This window comes from Rhinopithecus bieti, unplaced genomic scaffold (genome assembly GCF_001698545.2).
Source record: "Rhinopithecus bieti isolate Rb0 unplaced genomic scaffold, ASM169854v2 scaffold_32008, whole genome shotgun sequence".
NCBI lineage: Eukaryota > Metazoa > Chordata > Mammalia > Primates > Cercopithecidae > Rhinopithecus > Rhinopithecus bieti.
The window spans coordinates 1,923,650-1,937,523 of record NW_016814433.1 but is presented as its reverse complement, the minus strand read 5'-3'; the positions used below and the strand labels follow the sequence as shown (position 1 = coordinate 1,937,523).

Below are 13,874 nucleotides of genomic sequence, written 5' to 3'. Positions count from 1 at the left end.
ATATTTTTTTTTTTTTTTTTTTATTTGTCTTCTTTTTTGGAAACGGAGTCTCAGTCTGTCACCCAGGCTGGAGTGCAGGGGCGTGATTTCGGCTCACTACAACCTCCACCTCCTGAGTTCAAGTGATTCTCCTGCCTCAGCCTCCCGAGTAGCTTCGGGATTATAGACATGCGCCACCACGCCCGGCTAATTTTTGTATTTTAGTAGAGACAGGGTTCCACCATGTTGCCGGGCTGGTCCCAAACCCCTGACCTCAGGTGATCTGCCCACCTCCGTCTCCCAAAGTGTTGGGATTATAGGCATGAACCACCGTGCCCAGCAGGCTTTACGTATATTAATCATTTAATATCCACAGTAACCCTCCGAGGCAAGTACTAGTACTATCCCCATTTTATAGATTGGAAGACTGAGGCATATACAGGTTGCGTAACTTGCCCAAGGGTGCATGGTTCGTAAGTGAAGAAGCTGGCATTTGAATCCAGGTATCCAGTCATAATTCAGTGTCACTCAAGGGCATTCAGGACTTGGAGATTCTTAGCGAGCACTGGATCCCTGCTATCTTGTAGGAGTGAACCCAGAGAGGGAGAGTGCTGGACCCTATGAGACACAATAGGCCAGAGGGAGCCTAAAACGGTGTCAGCCTCCAGATTCCAGCTGGACACTCTTCCCACTGTTTACCCCTGCCTGCTTTCGAGAGGGCCCCGGGGGCCATGATCCCAGGATTCAGGGGACATGGGCCATGAAGGCGGCCCTGGCAGGCAGAGGGCTGCAGAAACAGGGTGATGGATTCCGATGGATACACCTGGAGGAGTTTCATATGAGAGGCAGGCACAGGGTCAGGAGAGGAGTCATCCACCAGGCCCTGGAGTGTGGGCTGCGGAGATGGAGTAGGTTCTTAGGCTGGAGCTGCCCTTCAGTTCTGCAGGGGAGGAAATGAGGTAGCTTGGCATGGGGAAGGATTCTCGAGTCCCTTGGGGAGACCAGGAGGTGACTTCACTTTGTGCCTTAGAACCTTTCCTCAGAGAACTGGGGCCCTAGAGGAAGCCGCAGACACATTTTGGGAGGGGCCGCAGGCTTCTAGGGAAGCTTTGGTCATGGGCAGTGTGCAGTGTTTGGGAGTGGCCACAGAAGACATCTGGGGGGCAGTGGGATACGCAGATCTAGAGCTAAGGAGAGAGGCCTGGGCCAGTGGCAGAGCCCTGGCAGTGGTTTGTGGGTTTGGAGTTCAGTGTGGACCCTCGGAGGAGAGAGTGAGTATAGAGAGGCAGGCAGCTCCTGGGAAGCCGCTGCTTTGTAGAGGAGGGAGGAGAGGAGGGGCTGGAGGACAAGACAGAGGTGGAAAGGCCTGAGGAGGCAGAGGAGCCAGGCTGTGCTCTCCCCAGAAATGGCATCAGGTGTGGCATGAAGGGCCAAGGACTAGGTCAGGGCATGGCAGAGCAGGGCATAAAGTGGTGGGAGATACCTCTGCCCATCCCAAGCTCTCAAGTGAGGGCCAGAGGCAGCTCCAAGCAGCCTCCCTGGTAACCACAGTGCCTGGCAACAGTGACAAGGATCTGCTCACGTTTCTTTTCTTTTTCTGCAGGAGAAGGGACCGCGCCGTGCACATCCAGCATCCTCCAGGAGAAGCAGCGTGAGTCAAGCCTGACCCCGTGGGGTCATTTCTTCCCCTTGGATGGGTCCAAGCTCGTTGAGCTGGGGTCCCCTCTCATCCATTCAGAGCCTGGTAGGGTGGCAGGATCCCTGCCATCTTGCCTGCAGGCAGGACTGGAGGGCCTGAGGTCACTCAGCATGAGTTTGGGCCACTCTCTAACCTGTGAACTGAGCCCCTCGGGTTCCTGAGTTCCTATCGCTGGGCAGCTCAGGCCAGCTCATGTCTCCCTCTCTGGGGAATCCACAGGCCCAGTGTGAGGGGTGGGAGGCTGGTGGGTTGGGAGCTTGAGCTCAGCAGAGCAGATGAGATCACGGCATGAGGACAGAGAGAGGAGGATGGGAATGGGGAACATGGCCCCTGTGCCCATCACCTTTGGGTGACACAACTTCCAGGAAACACGGACGGTGTCATGGTGACTGACATGACTGAGTGAGGTTCAGAGACACCTCATTCCTGGACGTGCCCGGGGTGATGATCCTCAGTATTGCTCCATGAAGAGGCCATCTCTCTGCAGAGCCCGTGGCCCTGTGGCTGAGTCCCTGTCCTCTGTGTTATACAGGCGTCTCCAGGTTTCCTTCCCCCTGTGTTTTCCCAGAGAGAGGAGCGCAGCATTGGACCCAGGAAAGACTTGGTCGAGATGTGGCCATTTGCTGACATAGTGACCTCAGGACGTCTTCCTTGGACATTCTGGGAGGACTCAGTGGCCAATGTCTGAGCCAAATGTCTTTGCCGTTGGCAGTATTGACTTCCACATGCGGCTGGGTCAGGAGAGGAGTCCACGTGTGTTTGGGGTGGCGTTGGACTCAGAACTTTCCTGACTTCTCCCTCCTGCTCCTTTGATCTATAGTTGCAGCTTTGCGGGGGGTGGGCTCAGTCCACTCTGCCCACCACTTCCTCGGGCTCAGGCCTGCAGCTGCTCTACAAACTCTTCCATCTTTCAGTTGCTGTCCTGAGGTGGAGGCGCCTATGACACCAGCCTTCCTATGGCCTGGAACCCAGCCTTGAGTGGGTACACAGGCATCCCCTGCCAGAGAAACTTTCTCTTATTGTTTTTGAGACAGAGTCTTGCTCTGTTGCCTAGGCTGGAGTGCAGTGGCATGATCTCGGCTCACCACAACCTCTGCCTCCCAGGTTCGAGCGATTGTCCCGCCTCAGCCTCTTGAGTAGCTGGGATTATAGGCGCCTGCCACCACGGCCAGTTAATTTTTGTATTTTTAGTAGAGACGGGGTTTCGCCATGTTGGCCAGGCTGGTCTTGAACTCCTGACCTCAGGTGATCTGCCTGCCTCGGCCTCCCAAAGTGCTGGGATTACAGACATGAGCCATTGCACCTTACCTGAAGAATCTTTTTCTGCTTCGAACAATGAATGGCAATTTCATAGACAAAGCCCTTCAGGGGCTGGTAGGTGTGAATATCTTTGTCAGGGGCACCCCAAAGCCCAGGCCATAAGGGCGTCAGGCCATGGAAAGGACAGGGCAGAGAGATGGCAGTTCTCTTTCCCGAGCCCTTGTAGGGGTGCAAGAAACTGAGCTTAGCACAAGGGGACTGTGTTAAAATGTACCTGCGGGTCTTTAATGTATAGAGGTGAAAAACATGATATTCAGCACAGGTTTTGAGAGATGAGGCCATGCCACGCCGCGCAAGGCCATGGGGGAAGCACTGGGTTTGGTCAGGAGACAGAAGGGCCAGGAAGCCCACTGAAGGCTGGGTTCCAGGCCGTAGAAAGGCTGATGTCATAGGCGCCTCCACCTCAGAACAGCAGCTGAGGTATGGAAGAGCTTGCAGAGTGGCTGCAGGCCTGAGCCCGGGGAGCTGGTGGGCAGAGTGGACTGGGCCTCCCAAAGTTGCAAGGCCCAGAGCCCTTGTTGGGTTTTCTGCTGGAAACAGAAAACCCAACACAGGGCAGAGCAGGAGAACTACCTAGGGCTGGCTGATTTGCATGTTGTGGGCTCTGGGCTTGGGCTCTAGGGCTGGTGTCCCGTTGTCTGGTAGCTGGCCCTGGGTTGATTTAGGGCCGGGGAAGTATTGGTTTGGCGGGTGAGAATTACACAGAGAAGGTGGTTGGGGATACGGGTTTGGGACTGGTCCGTTTGCCTATGAAAGGCGCCCTCAAAGGGAGTGGTTATTACCTCTAGGAATTAGCCAGCCCTGGGAGGGGCAGTCTCTTCCTGGCCAGCAAGGCCCCTGAGATGCCAAAACATTATAAAATAACAAGCACGATGAACACAGTGGTGTCACCACGTTCCCCAGGAATGCAGGGGAGGAAAAGAATCCATCATCTCCCGTTCCGAGCACTTGGCCGGAGGAGACAGCGGCAGCCCCGAAGCAAAAGCAGCCGCCCCGAGGTGGGGCTTATCTCCGGGATGCCAAACCACAGCTCTGTTTTCCACAGACACAATTGCATTGACGAGATGTTTAGTGACCTCTGGACCTGACTGAAGAAAAATGTGTGTTTAAATAGTTAGAATTCTATTGCTGAAGGCTGTCATCAAATTCTGCTCCTTCAGAATGTTCTTCTCAGGCCGGTCGCGGTGGCTCACACCTGTAATCCCAGCACTTTGGGAGGCTGAGGTGGGTGGATCACCTGAGGTCGGGAGATCGAGACCAGCCTGGCCAATATAGTGAAACCCCATCTCTACTAAAAATACAAAAGTTAGCCAGGTGTGATGGTGCATGCCCGAAATCCCAGCTACTGGGGAGGCTGAGGCAGGAGAATCGCTTGAACCCGGGAGGCGGAGGTTGCAGTGAGTCAAGATTATGCCATTGAATTCCAGCCTGGGTGACAGAGCAACACTCCATCTCAAAAAAAAAAAAAAAAAAAAAAGGTTTTATTTAGCAGAGAATGACAGCGTATGTGCAGATGCATTCTGGAGCTGAAATGATACCTTAGAGGTCGTCTAGGTTGGGGATGCCTAAATGAGCCTAAGATTTTCAGCAGTGAGAAAAACAATAATACTGTGCTGTGTTTTTCCATCGCGTTCAGCGTATTCAATTGAGAGGACTCCTTTTCACAGAATTCTACAATTACGTCCTGCCTAGTTTTGGCATTAAAATGCTTTTTCTTTTATGAAATGATGGTGATGATCGATGGTAATGTGTTTGTTTATTTTTAATGCAAAATTGGCAGAAGAAAAATCTGTGACCTGAATTAAAAAAAGAAGAATCGCAATGGCTTGCATTTATAATGGTGCTTTTCCACATAAAACATACTTGCATGCAAATTATCTTATTTAATAGTTCCACTGGGTTTTTGAAAACTCACTAAAAACAAATTGCGAGGTGGTGAAAGTTGCCCTGGTACCAGGAGTCAGAACATCCTGGGACAGGTGTGATGGTGTCTGGGGTTGCAAGGTGGTAAGGCCTGGGTTTGACGCTCAGCTTCTCTCGTTTAGTAGCTGTGACATTTTGGACAAGTTACTTGATGTCTCTGAGCCTCAGTTTACTCAGTTGTGGAAAGATGAACATATTGTCATGCTGGGTACAGTGGCCCATGTCTGTAATCCCAACACTTTGGGAGACCAAGGCGGGCAGATTGCCTGAGCTCAGGAGTTCGAGACCAGCCTGGGCAACATGGTGAAGCCCAATCTCTACTAAAATACAAAAAATTACCCGGGCATGGCAGCGTGTGCCTATAATCCCAGCTACTTGGGAGGCCGAGGCAGGAGAATTGCTTGAACCCAGGAGGTGGAAGTTGCAGTGAGCCAAGATTGTGCCACTGCACTCCAGCCTGGCAACAGAGTGAGACTCCGTCTCAAAAACAAAATAAAATAAAATAAAAATGAATAAAGAAAAGAAAAAGAAAAGATGGCCATACCATCTACTTCTTAGAGTTGCTGAGGGCACCAGAGATGGTATCTGTGAGATACTAGGATCCGCGCAGGGTGGATAGAAGGTACCGATAGTTCTCACTTGTTACTGGAGGGATGTGCCTTGGAAGCTGGAACACCTGGTGCCCATGTGATGATGAATCTTATCAAGTGGGGCTCAGTCTTGCTGGCGCTCTGCTGCCTCAGTCGCCATTGTCACAGCAGTGTTTCCACAAGCATTGGAGTCCCCAGAGGGGAGGACATGAGCTGGTCAGAGAGCATGGGGCCTCTTGGGTTGCGAGCATGGGGAGGGAGGCCGCCATGGGCCTCTCAGGGCATGCGCAGGTATAAGGTTGCAAGGGCTTGTCTGCAGTGGCTATGCAGGGAGGGATGTCCTGGACACTTTCTCCTTTGTGGCTGCCAGGCAGCCCCAGCCTTCATTGTGCAGTTGACAGGCGGCCTGGCAGCCTGCTGTCACTGGCGCGAGCCTGCTATTTGAAACCAAACTAGAGGAAGCCAAGGGAACCATTGTGTGTGGGGGCTCGGTGGGGGCGCAGAGAAGAGAGAGGGCCTTGGACTTGGGGGAGGAGACCTGAGTGACCTTCTGCCGAGTTGCTGTGCAGTCTCAGCTCCTGCCTGGGGCCTGTCTGTCTGTACATGGAGTCCCTCCTGGGTCTGACGTTCTCAGCATCTTCTGTTGCCGCTTCTCTGTCCCCTGGCTTCCTCTGTCTGTGCCTCTTTCTGTTTCCGCCTTGTTCGTGCTGCTCCATTAGTTAGCACAGTGACCATTTCCAGAGTGCTTCCACCACACCTGCCATGGTGCTGGCTGTAGGGACTCAGAGATCTTATGTGTTTGCATCGAACCTCCCTCCTTCTGTGCTTCCATCCAGTGTGAATGGCACCATCCTCCATGAATCCAAGCCAGAAACCTAGACTTCTCTCTCTCTGTCACCATCCACTGTCAAATCAGCCTCTCCTAGTGTCATTCAACCGCCAGCAGTGCTATGAGACCCACCCACTCCGCTCTGTCCCCATCCCTTCTCTAGTTGAGGCCCTGTCTTCTCTCTCCTGGACCATTGCATCCTCTTGTGCACTGACCTCCCTGCCTCCTTACCTCCCTGCCTCCCTGCTTCCCATCTCACCCACTCTGGTCCTCCCTTCAGAGTGTCAGAGAGACCTTTGGAGGAGGAAAGCCTGGTCCTCACAGCCCCTGCTTCCCCTCCCGTGGCTCCTCTCCGATGAAGCGTGAATCTTGCCCCCATACGACCTTACCTGCCCATTTTCTCCCCTTCCTGTCAGCTCTCCCCCTTCTCTTCCACCCCGACTCTGGGAGGAGCATGGACTCTCTAAGCACAGTTTTCTTGTGTGCTAATTGGGAAGCCTGAGCATCCCATCCATCTCTGTAGAGGAGACAGAGGCAGTTCCTCTGCAGCAAATGGTGGGAAGGACCAGGGTCCCTCTGTATCCTTTACTGTTGGCCTCTGCCCTTGTGGCCCCATTCATGGCAGCCGGGGTCGCTCATGCTGAATCCAGCAAGCCCAGCCCACCCCTCCTGCTGCAATATGCCACCACCATAGAAGAGGCAGAGGGTAGGGCTGTTGTCTCAAAGGGGCAGTAACTCCCCTTCCTCTGTCCACACCCCCATCCAGGAACGTCTGGTGGGAGGAGGCATGACATTCTCCCAGGAGACCTGCAGCTGCCTCACCCTCTCCATGCCTCTCCCTTCCAGTCTCAGCAGCTCCACGAGGTGCAGGGCTCTGCAGTGCACAGGGTGGGAAAAGTGCGAGTGGAGAGGAGGCTCCCTCTGTCTCACCCCCACGCAGGATGGGTTGGGGGGCAGATTCTACAGCGGGAAGACCCGTCCATTGTGGCCCTTGAAGTTGGACCTGGCCTGTGTGGATGACAACAGTCACCTGACACATGGGACCCAAAGCCATGCTGTCGCCTCATGGCTTTTCCAGGGCCAGTGCCTGGTGTTGGCTGCAGGGGTGGGGACAGCAGGCAGCTGTCCCACGTGCAGGGAGGGTCTTCCCACAGCCACGTCCACACATGAGAGCAGATGCTCTGTGGAGCTGTGAACTTCCTCTCGTCGCCAGAAAAAGACCTGGCAATGGTCACCGAGTCCCAACCTTCCTCTCGTCCCCAGAGAAAGACCTGGCAATGGTCACCGAGTCCCAACCTTCCTCTCATCCGCAGAAAAGGAAGTGGCAATGGTCACCGAGTCCCAACCTTCCTCTTATCCACAGAAAAAGACCTGACAATGGTCACCGAGTCCCAACCTTCCTCTCATCCACAGAAAAGGACCTGGCAATGGTCACCAAGTCCCAACCTTCCTCTCGTCACCAGAAAAAGACCTGGCAATGGTCACCGAGTCCCAACCTTCCTCTCATCCCCAGAAAAGGAACTGGCAATGGTCACTGAGTCCCAACCCTAGCCCCAGTCTGACCCTTTATCTTCATCCTCTGCTAAGCCTCTCTCCTAGCCACCAGCTGAGCCCCAGTGTATCCCCAGCTGGGTCCTAACTCCAGCCCCTGGTCCTGGACTGAGCTTGGGTCATCAGCTCAGACACAGAGAGATGTAGATGGCTCAGCTCACCTCTCCCCATCGTGGGCATGTGGTTTGACGTCACACCCTGCTGCCTAGGGTCAGTGACCAGAGGAACAACTCTGAACACCCTGACCAGCCACCAAAGGGCTTCCCTTCCCAGATACCCTCAGCCCCTGGCCTCCCCAGGAAGACCCCCCACCACAGACAAGGATGCGTGAAGCCCCTTGCCCACGACTGGCCTCTCCACTCCTCTGCCTGGTAAACCGTGTCCTTTTCCTGGCCCTGTGTGGGGCAGGCCTTGCTGAGCAGGCAGCTCAGACCAGGCTATATTTTAGCCAGCTTAATGAGCATCAGGGTGGCAGAGCGTCCGCCTTGGGAGGCCACTTTTCGTGGCATGTGTTGTGTATGTCCTCTGCTTGGCATGGTTCCTTCTCATTGTGTGTGTGTGTGTATGCCCTTGCACTTGTATGTGTGCATTAGCCTCTGCCAATGCATTGGTGCATTCACTTTCATGAGGATGTGCATTAGCCTGTGTGCCAGTGCATTGGTGCATTCACTTTCATGAGGATGTGCATTAGCCTCTATGCCAGTGCATTGGTGCATCACTTTCATGAGGATGAGTGTGCGTCTCTGTGCGTATATGCAAGTCCATCTACGTAGCATCTGGGTTTTGCTGGGGCACGTGCAGCTTCCGACACAGGGTTGCAAAATGGGAACAAATGATTAGTTCATTCACCCGTTTGTTTAAAAAATATTTAATGAGCACCTTTGTATGCCAGCATCGTGATAGTCTTTGGGGATAAAATAAAGCAAAATCAAACCCAGTCCCAGCCCTTAAGGAGCTCATCATCTGGGAGGTGGAGGAGGGGAAGATAATAATCAAATAGTCATAAAATGAAAAGCATGAGGATTAACCCCAGGAAAGAGAGGACCGCGGTGCTTTTGCGGAGAGGACAGGAAGAGTGGAAGTCCTCCGGAAGGAAGGAACACTGATTTTCCTGTGGGAAGTATCTGGGCATGGGGCAGTGTAGAGAAGAGCCCAGGCCCGGGGAACATTTGCAGGGACCTGCAGTGAGAGGGAAAGGGGATGTGCGAAAACTGGCTGAGTTCAGAGAAGGAGGGGTGAGTGTGGGAGAGCGGAGCAGAAGGCAGGGGCTTGGTCAGGATATGGGAAGCCTGGAGAGGGGTGGTGTGGGAGGAGGTGATGGGATTTGCATAGAGCACTTAGGATCCAGCCCGTGATGCAGTCAGGGCTCTAGCAGGAAACAGAAGGCTCACACAAACCACAGGTGGAGGAGGGCTTAGCAGAGAGACTTTATTCACAGGTGAGTGAGGCTTCAAGGAAACCAAGAAGACATCAGCAGTACCCTGGGGCTGTTCCCACCCCTGAAGGAGAAGAGCCCAGAGAGGCTCCTGCATGAGCAGCAGCCTCCAGCAGAGATCACCTTACGATGACCCGATGACCCGGGATGGAGGGGGCTCCCTTGTCCCAGTTCTCCTACTGGTGCTTTCCATTGGCTACACCCAACTAGTAGCAAGGGGGCCTTGGCCTCGGGCTGAGTCGGGCAGAGATGGGGCACTGTGGCTCTGGAGGGGCAAAGGGAGACCTCACCGCACAGTCTACTTACTTCCACGTGGAAGCATCACCCTTTCTTTTGTTTTTCTGTAAGCCACTTTGATTTGGACTGTGCATTCCCACGCAGCTGTGCTGGTGAAGGACTCCTCCTCCTCTGTGTGTCCAGCGACTTCTCTTTCTTCCTTCTCCTGCCATTGCCCCAAAACTCCAGGGGTCTTCCCAGCACTCTGGTTGGGGAAGGGTGCCTGCAGCATGCACACACGTGCAAGGAGTCCTCCATCCACAACAGTGAGGACGGGGACCCCGGAACCCAGCCTAGGGATGATCCCTTCTGTCCTGGGCTTGCAGCTCCTGGCCTAGGGTTCAGGCTCCCTAGAGCACGGGATGGCCAGGTCTTCTTACGTGGTTCTCCTTCTTCCTGGAGTTGCCAAGGGACCCCTACAGAGGACTCTCTCCTCCACTCAGGGCCAGGGCGTGAGGATCTCTTTTCACCCTGAAGCTTTCTGTCTCCTCAAATCCTTTCCTCTTGGGAACAAAAGAGCTTTTGGGAACAAAAGCCAGGAAGCTCTGCCACAAACCTTCCCAGAGGCAAAGGAGCCAGAGCTGGGAGAAAATATAAATTGGTATGTAAAAAAACCCCACCCTGCTACATGCACTTTAAAAAATTTCTTATTTTTAATCTATCTTTTGAGTAGGTAGCACATGTACACGGTAGAAAATGCCTCCCTCTCCTGTCTTCCAGCGCACACAGTTCTCCCTAGAAGAAAAGATTATAACCGATTTCTTAGATTCCATTTCAGAGATAATCTCTGCATATGTGAGTCTCTCCATAAATATGCATTTATATATATTTTTATATCTATATCCTCACACAGAAGGGAGCACACAGTTCCTTGCATCGTGCACCTTGCTTTTCTCAGATGTTGATACTAGATCAAGATTGTCTCCTTAGCTCGGTACACTTAGAGGTGAGTTGTTTTTTGCAATGGGCGTGTGCGATTTCACTGTGGTACAATTTATTTAATCTGTCCCCTACTGGTGGACATATAGGTGCTTCCTGTCTTTTGCTATAGTAAAAGCACTGTGGCAATGGTTAGCATTGTACATATGTCCTTTTGCACGTGGGCTTGGAATTGCTGGGTCAAAGGCATTTTGCATTTTGAATGACGTTGCCGGATGGCCCTTCACGGAGGCTGTTTTACTCTCACCAGCAATGAATGAAGAGATGTTTTTCCACACCCTGGCCCACAGGGTGTCACAACTGCCAATCCGACAGGTGGGGGGAAAAAAAGTTGTCTTAGGGTAATTTCAATGAGCCTTCCTCTAGTTTAGGGTTCTAAGGTTGAGCACCTTTTTCCTATGTGTAAGAGCGATTCCCAGGCCCTGTGCTGGATGCTGCACACACTTGGCGGGGGTTACTGCAGGTGCGCGTGGGCTGGAGCGTGCCACTGCATTCCTTTGTGTTTGTGCTGTTCCTGGCAGGGCCAGGGTGGCCTTGACAGGGGATCATTAGGGCGTCAGGCCTAACAACCTAAGAAGTCCCTGCTCCCTAGAGTAACCTCTCCCCACTCTTTCTTCCCTGCCAAGAGTCTCCCTGAGGAGGCAGGGCTGTGGCGTGAAGGCATTAGTAAGAGCAAAGAGACCATCCCTTTCTTACTCCCCTCCTTCAGGACGATGAAGAGCCCTGACCTGGTGACCTGGGTTCAAGTCCCCAGCCCTCCACTTACATCCTGAGAGGAATCACTTCACCTTTCCAATCGTTGGTTTTCTCATCTTTAAGATGGGGAGAGTACTCCTGACCTCACAGGATGAATGTGAAGATTGGCTGAGACACCGGGTGAGGACTAGAAACTCAGGACCAATCTTAGGAGGGCTGTGTTTGTTGCAGAGGAGTCTGTAGGGGGATACCAGGGTTTGGGATGTCATGTCCCTCTAGCATCCCTGTGTCGTGGTAGCAGAGTTTTCTCATGGTCGTATACCTGGAAATTTCACTGGGCCCGATTCAGGATGGCACCTCTGATCTGAACGGGGATTCCCCCATGAGAACTGATCCTCTGAACTAACCCCGTGTTCACTTGGGGTATCTAACAACATGTTCTCAAGGGGCAGGGTTTGGGGCATAGGCCCTCGCAAGGGCCAGGCCCTGGTCTGGAGTAGTGTCTCTGAAAGGCTCACTGGGCCAGTGAAGGTTTGAACACATCACCTTAGCCTGGTTAGTCAGATGAATCCAGGCGGACGTGATTAGATTCTGACCCTGAAAGGGTTAAGGAGTCACGGAGAGACCTCAGCCTCCAGCTCCCCATCACACTGGATGAAACTTCCCTCCCCAGCACCCTGCTACGTGGCCACTTATATAACTTGCTTGTCTAACCTCAGTTAAGAACAGCCTGTCTGCAGGTCAGCACAGGTCACTCTTGAACTGTTGTAAACATTTCCTAGGTTGTGCTAAAACTTGGAATGACTCTCCAGAAACCACCTCAACCCTTATTCATCCTGGCTCTGCCCTCTGCTCCCTTGACCCACACATGCTCAGCATAGATTTGCAGGCAGCCGCTGTATCCCTCTGAGCCTGCTCTTCTCCAGGCTGGGTCTCTCAACCTCCTGAGCCCCTTTCTATAGCTTTCCTGCCCATCAGACATGCCCTTGGCAGAGCCTGAGCTGCAGGGGCAGGGAAGGGATGTCCCCCTCTCATTTTGAACTGAGATCTCTGGTTTGTGCAGCCTTAGAGGTTGAGAAGTAACGGTGGCAGCCCCAGTACCCTGACTCAGGCTGTTTGTAGCCTTTGGTCATGTGACTGATCTGAAGCACATGACCTAGGTCTTTGTCATATGACCTGACCTTGGTCACATGACCTACTCTTGGTCATGTGATCCCAGGGGCTTGAGAGCTATTTGAAGGCAGGTGCTGTGTCTGACTGGTCTTGGTGTTTTCAGCCCTGACACAAGTTTGGGCAATAACCAATAGGGTAGGAATAGGCAAGTGGTATCGAGTTCTTTTTTTTTTTTTTTTTTAAGTCCTTGGAAGGCTTTATTTTTATTTTATTTTATTATTTTATTTTTTCGAGTTGGGGTTTTGCTCTTGTTGCCCAGGCTGGAGTGCAATAGTGGGATCTCTGCTTACTGCAACCTCCACCTGCTGGGTTCAAGTGATCGTCCTGCCTCAGCTTTCCAAGTAGCTGAGATTACAGGCACCTGCCACCATGCCTGACTACTCTTTGTATTTTTAGTAGAGATGGGGTTTCATCATGTTGGCCAGGCTGGTCTCGAACTGCTGACCTCAACTGATCCACCCGCCTTGGCCTCCAAAGTGCTGTGATTACAGGTGTGAGCCACCATGCCTAGCCTTGAGTTCATTTTTAACCCAAACACACGATCTTTTTTTTTTTTTTTTTTTTTTTTTTTTGAGACGGAGTGTTGCTCTGTCGCCCGGGCTGGAGTGCAGTGGCTGGATCTCAGCTCACTGCAAGCTCCGCCTCCCGGGTTCACGCCATTCTCCTGCCTCAGCCTCCCGAGTAGCTGGGACTACAGGCGCCCGCCACCTCGCCCGGCTAGTTTTTTGTATTTTAGTAGAGACGGGGTTTCACCGGGTTAGCCAGGATGGTCTCCATCTCCTGACCTCGTGATCCGCCCATCTCGGCCTCCCAAAGTGCTGGGATTACAGGCTTGAGCCACCTGCCCAGCCCAAACACATGATCTTAATTCACTCATCATGTTCCACATTTATTCTTTCCTTCCACAAGTATTTCTTGTCCTTTTATACTCCCTCATTAGCCTGTCAGCTCTCAGAGGGGAGGACATGTCACACCTTTTTCTTTATAGTGTTTATATTGACTAAAATAGGAGGTCGTGGTTGGTTTTAAAATGTTCCTCACATAGGCCGGGCGCAGTGGCTCATGTCTGTAATCCCAGCACTTTGGGAGGCCAAGGCGGGCAGATCATGAGGTCAAGAGCTCAAGACCATCCTGGCCAACATTGTGAAACCCCGTCTTTACTAAAAATACAAAAATTAGCTGGACGTGGTGGCGCATGCCTGTAATCCCAGCTACTCAGGAGGCTGAGGCAGGAGAATTGCTGGAACCCGGGAGGCGGAGGTTGCAGTGAGCTGAGAGCACCACTACATTCCAGCCTGGCGACAGAGTGAGACTCCGTCTCAAAAAAAAAAAAAAAAAGTTCCTCGCATAAACATGACACATACTTGTATTATCTATCCAATAAACATTCACAAATAGTTTTAAACTAAAAGAAATATGGACTCCTTAGAGAAAAATTGGAAAATAGATGAAAGTATAAAGTTA

At 52.4% G+C, this 13,874-nt stretch overlaps 1 protein-coding gene across 1 annotated transcript in view; it reads left to right on the top strand.

Annotated features, from left to right (window-relative positions):
* The window catches only part of PITPNM3 (PITPNM family member 3), an 86,026-nt gene that overhangs the window by 33,282 nt on the left and 38,870 nt on the right, over window positions 1-13,874 (top strand). The window contains exon 3 of the mRNA XM_017850531.1: window positions 1,583-1,630. Coding sequence (XP_017706020.1) covers window positions 1,583-1,630 — 48 coding nt within the window. The remainder of the gene's footprint in view (window positions 1-1,582; window positions 1,631-13,874) is intronic.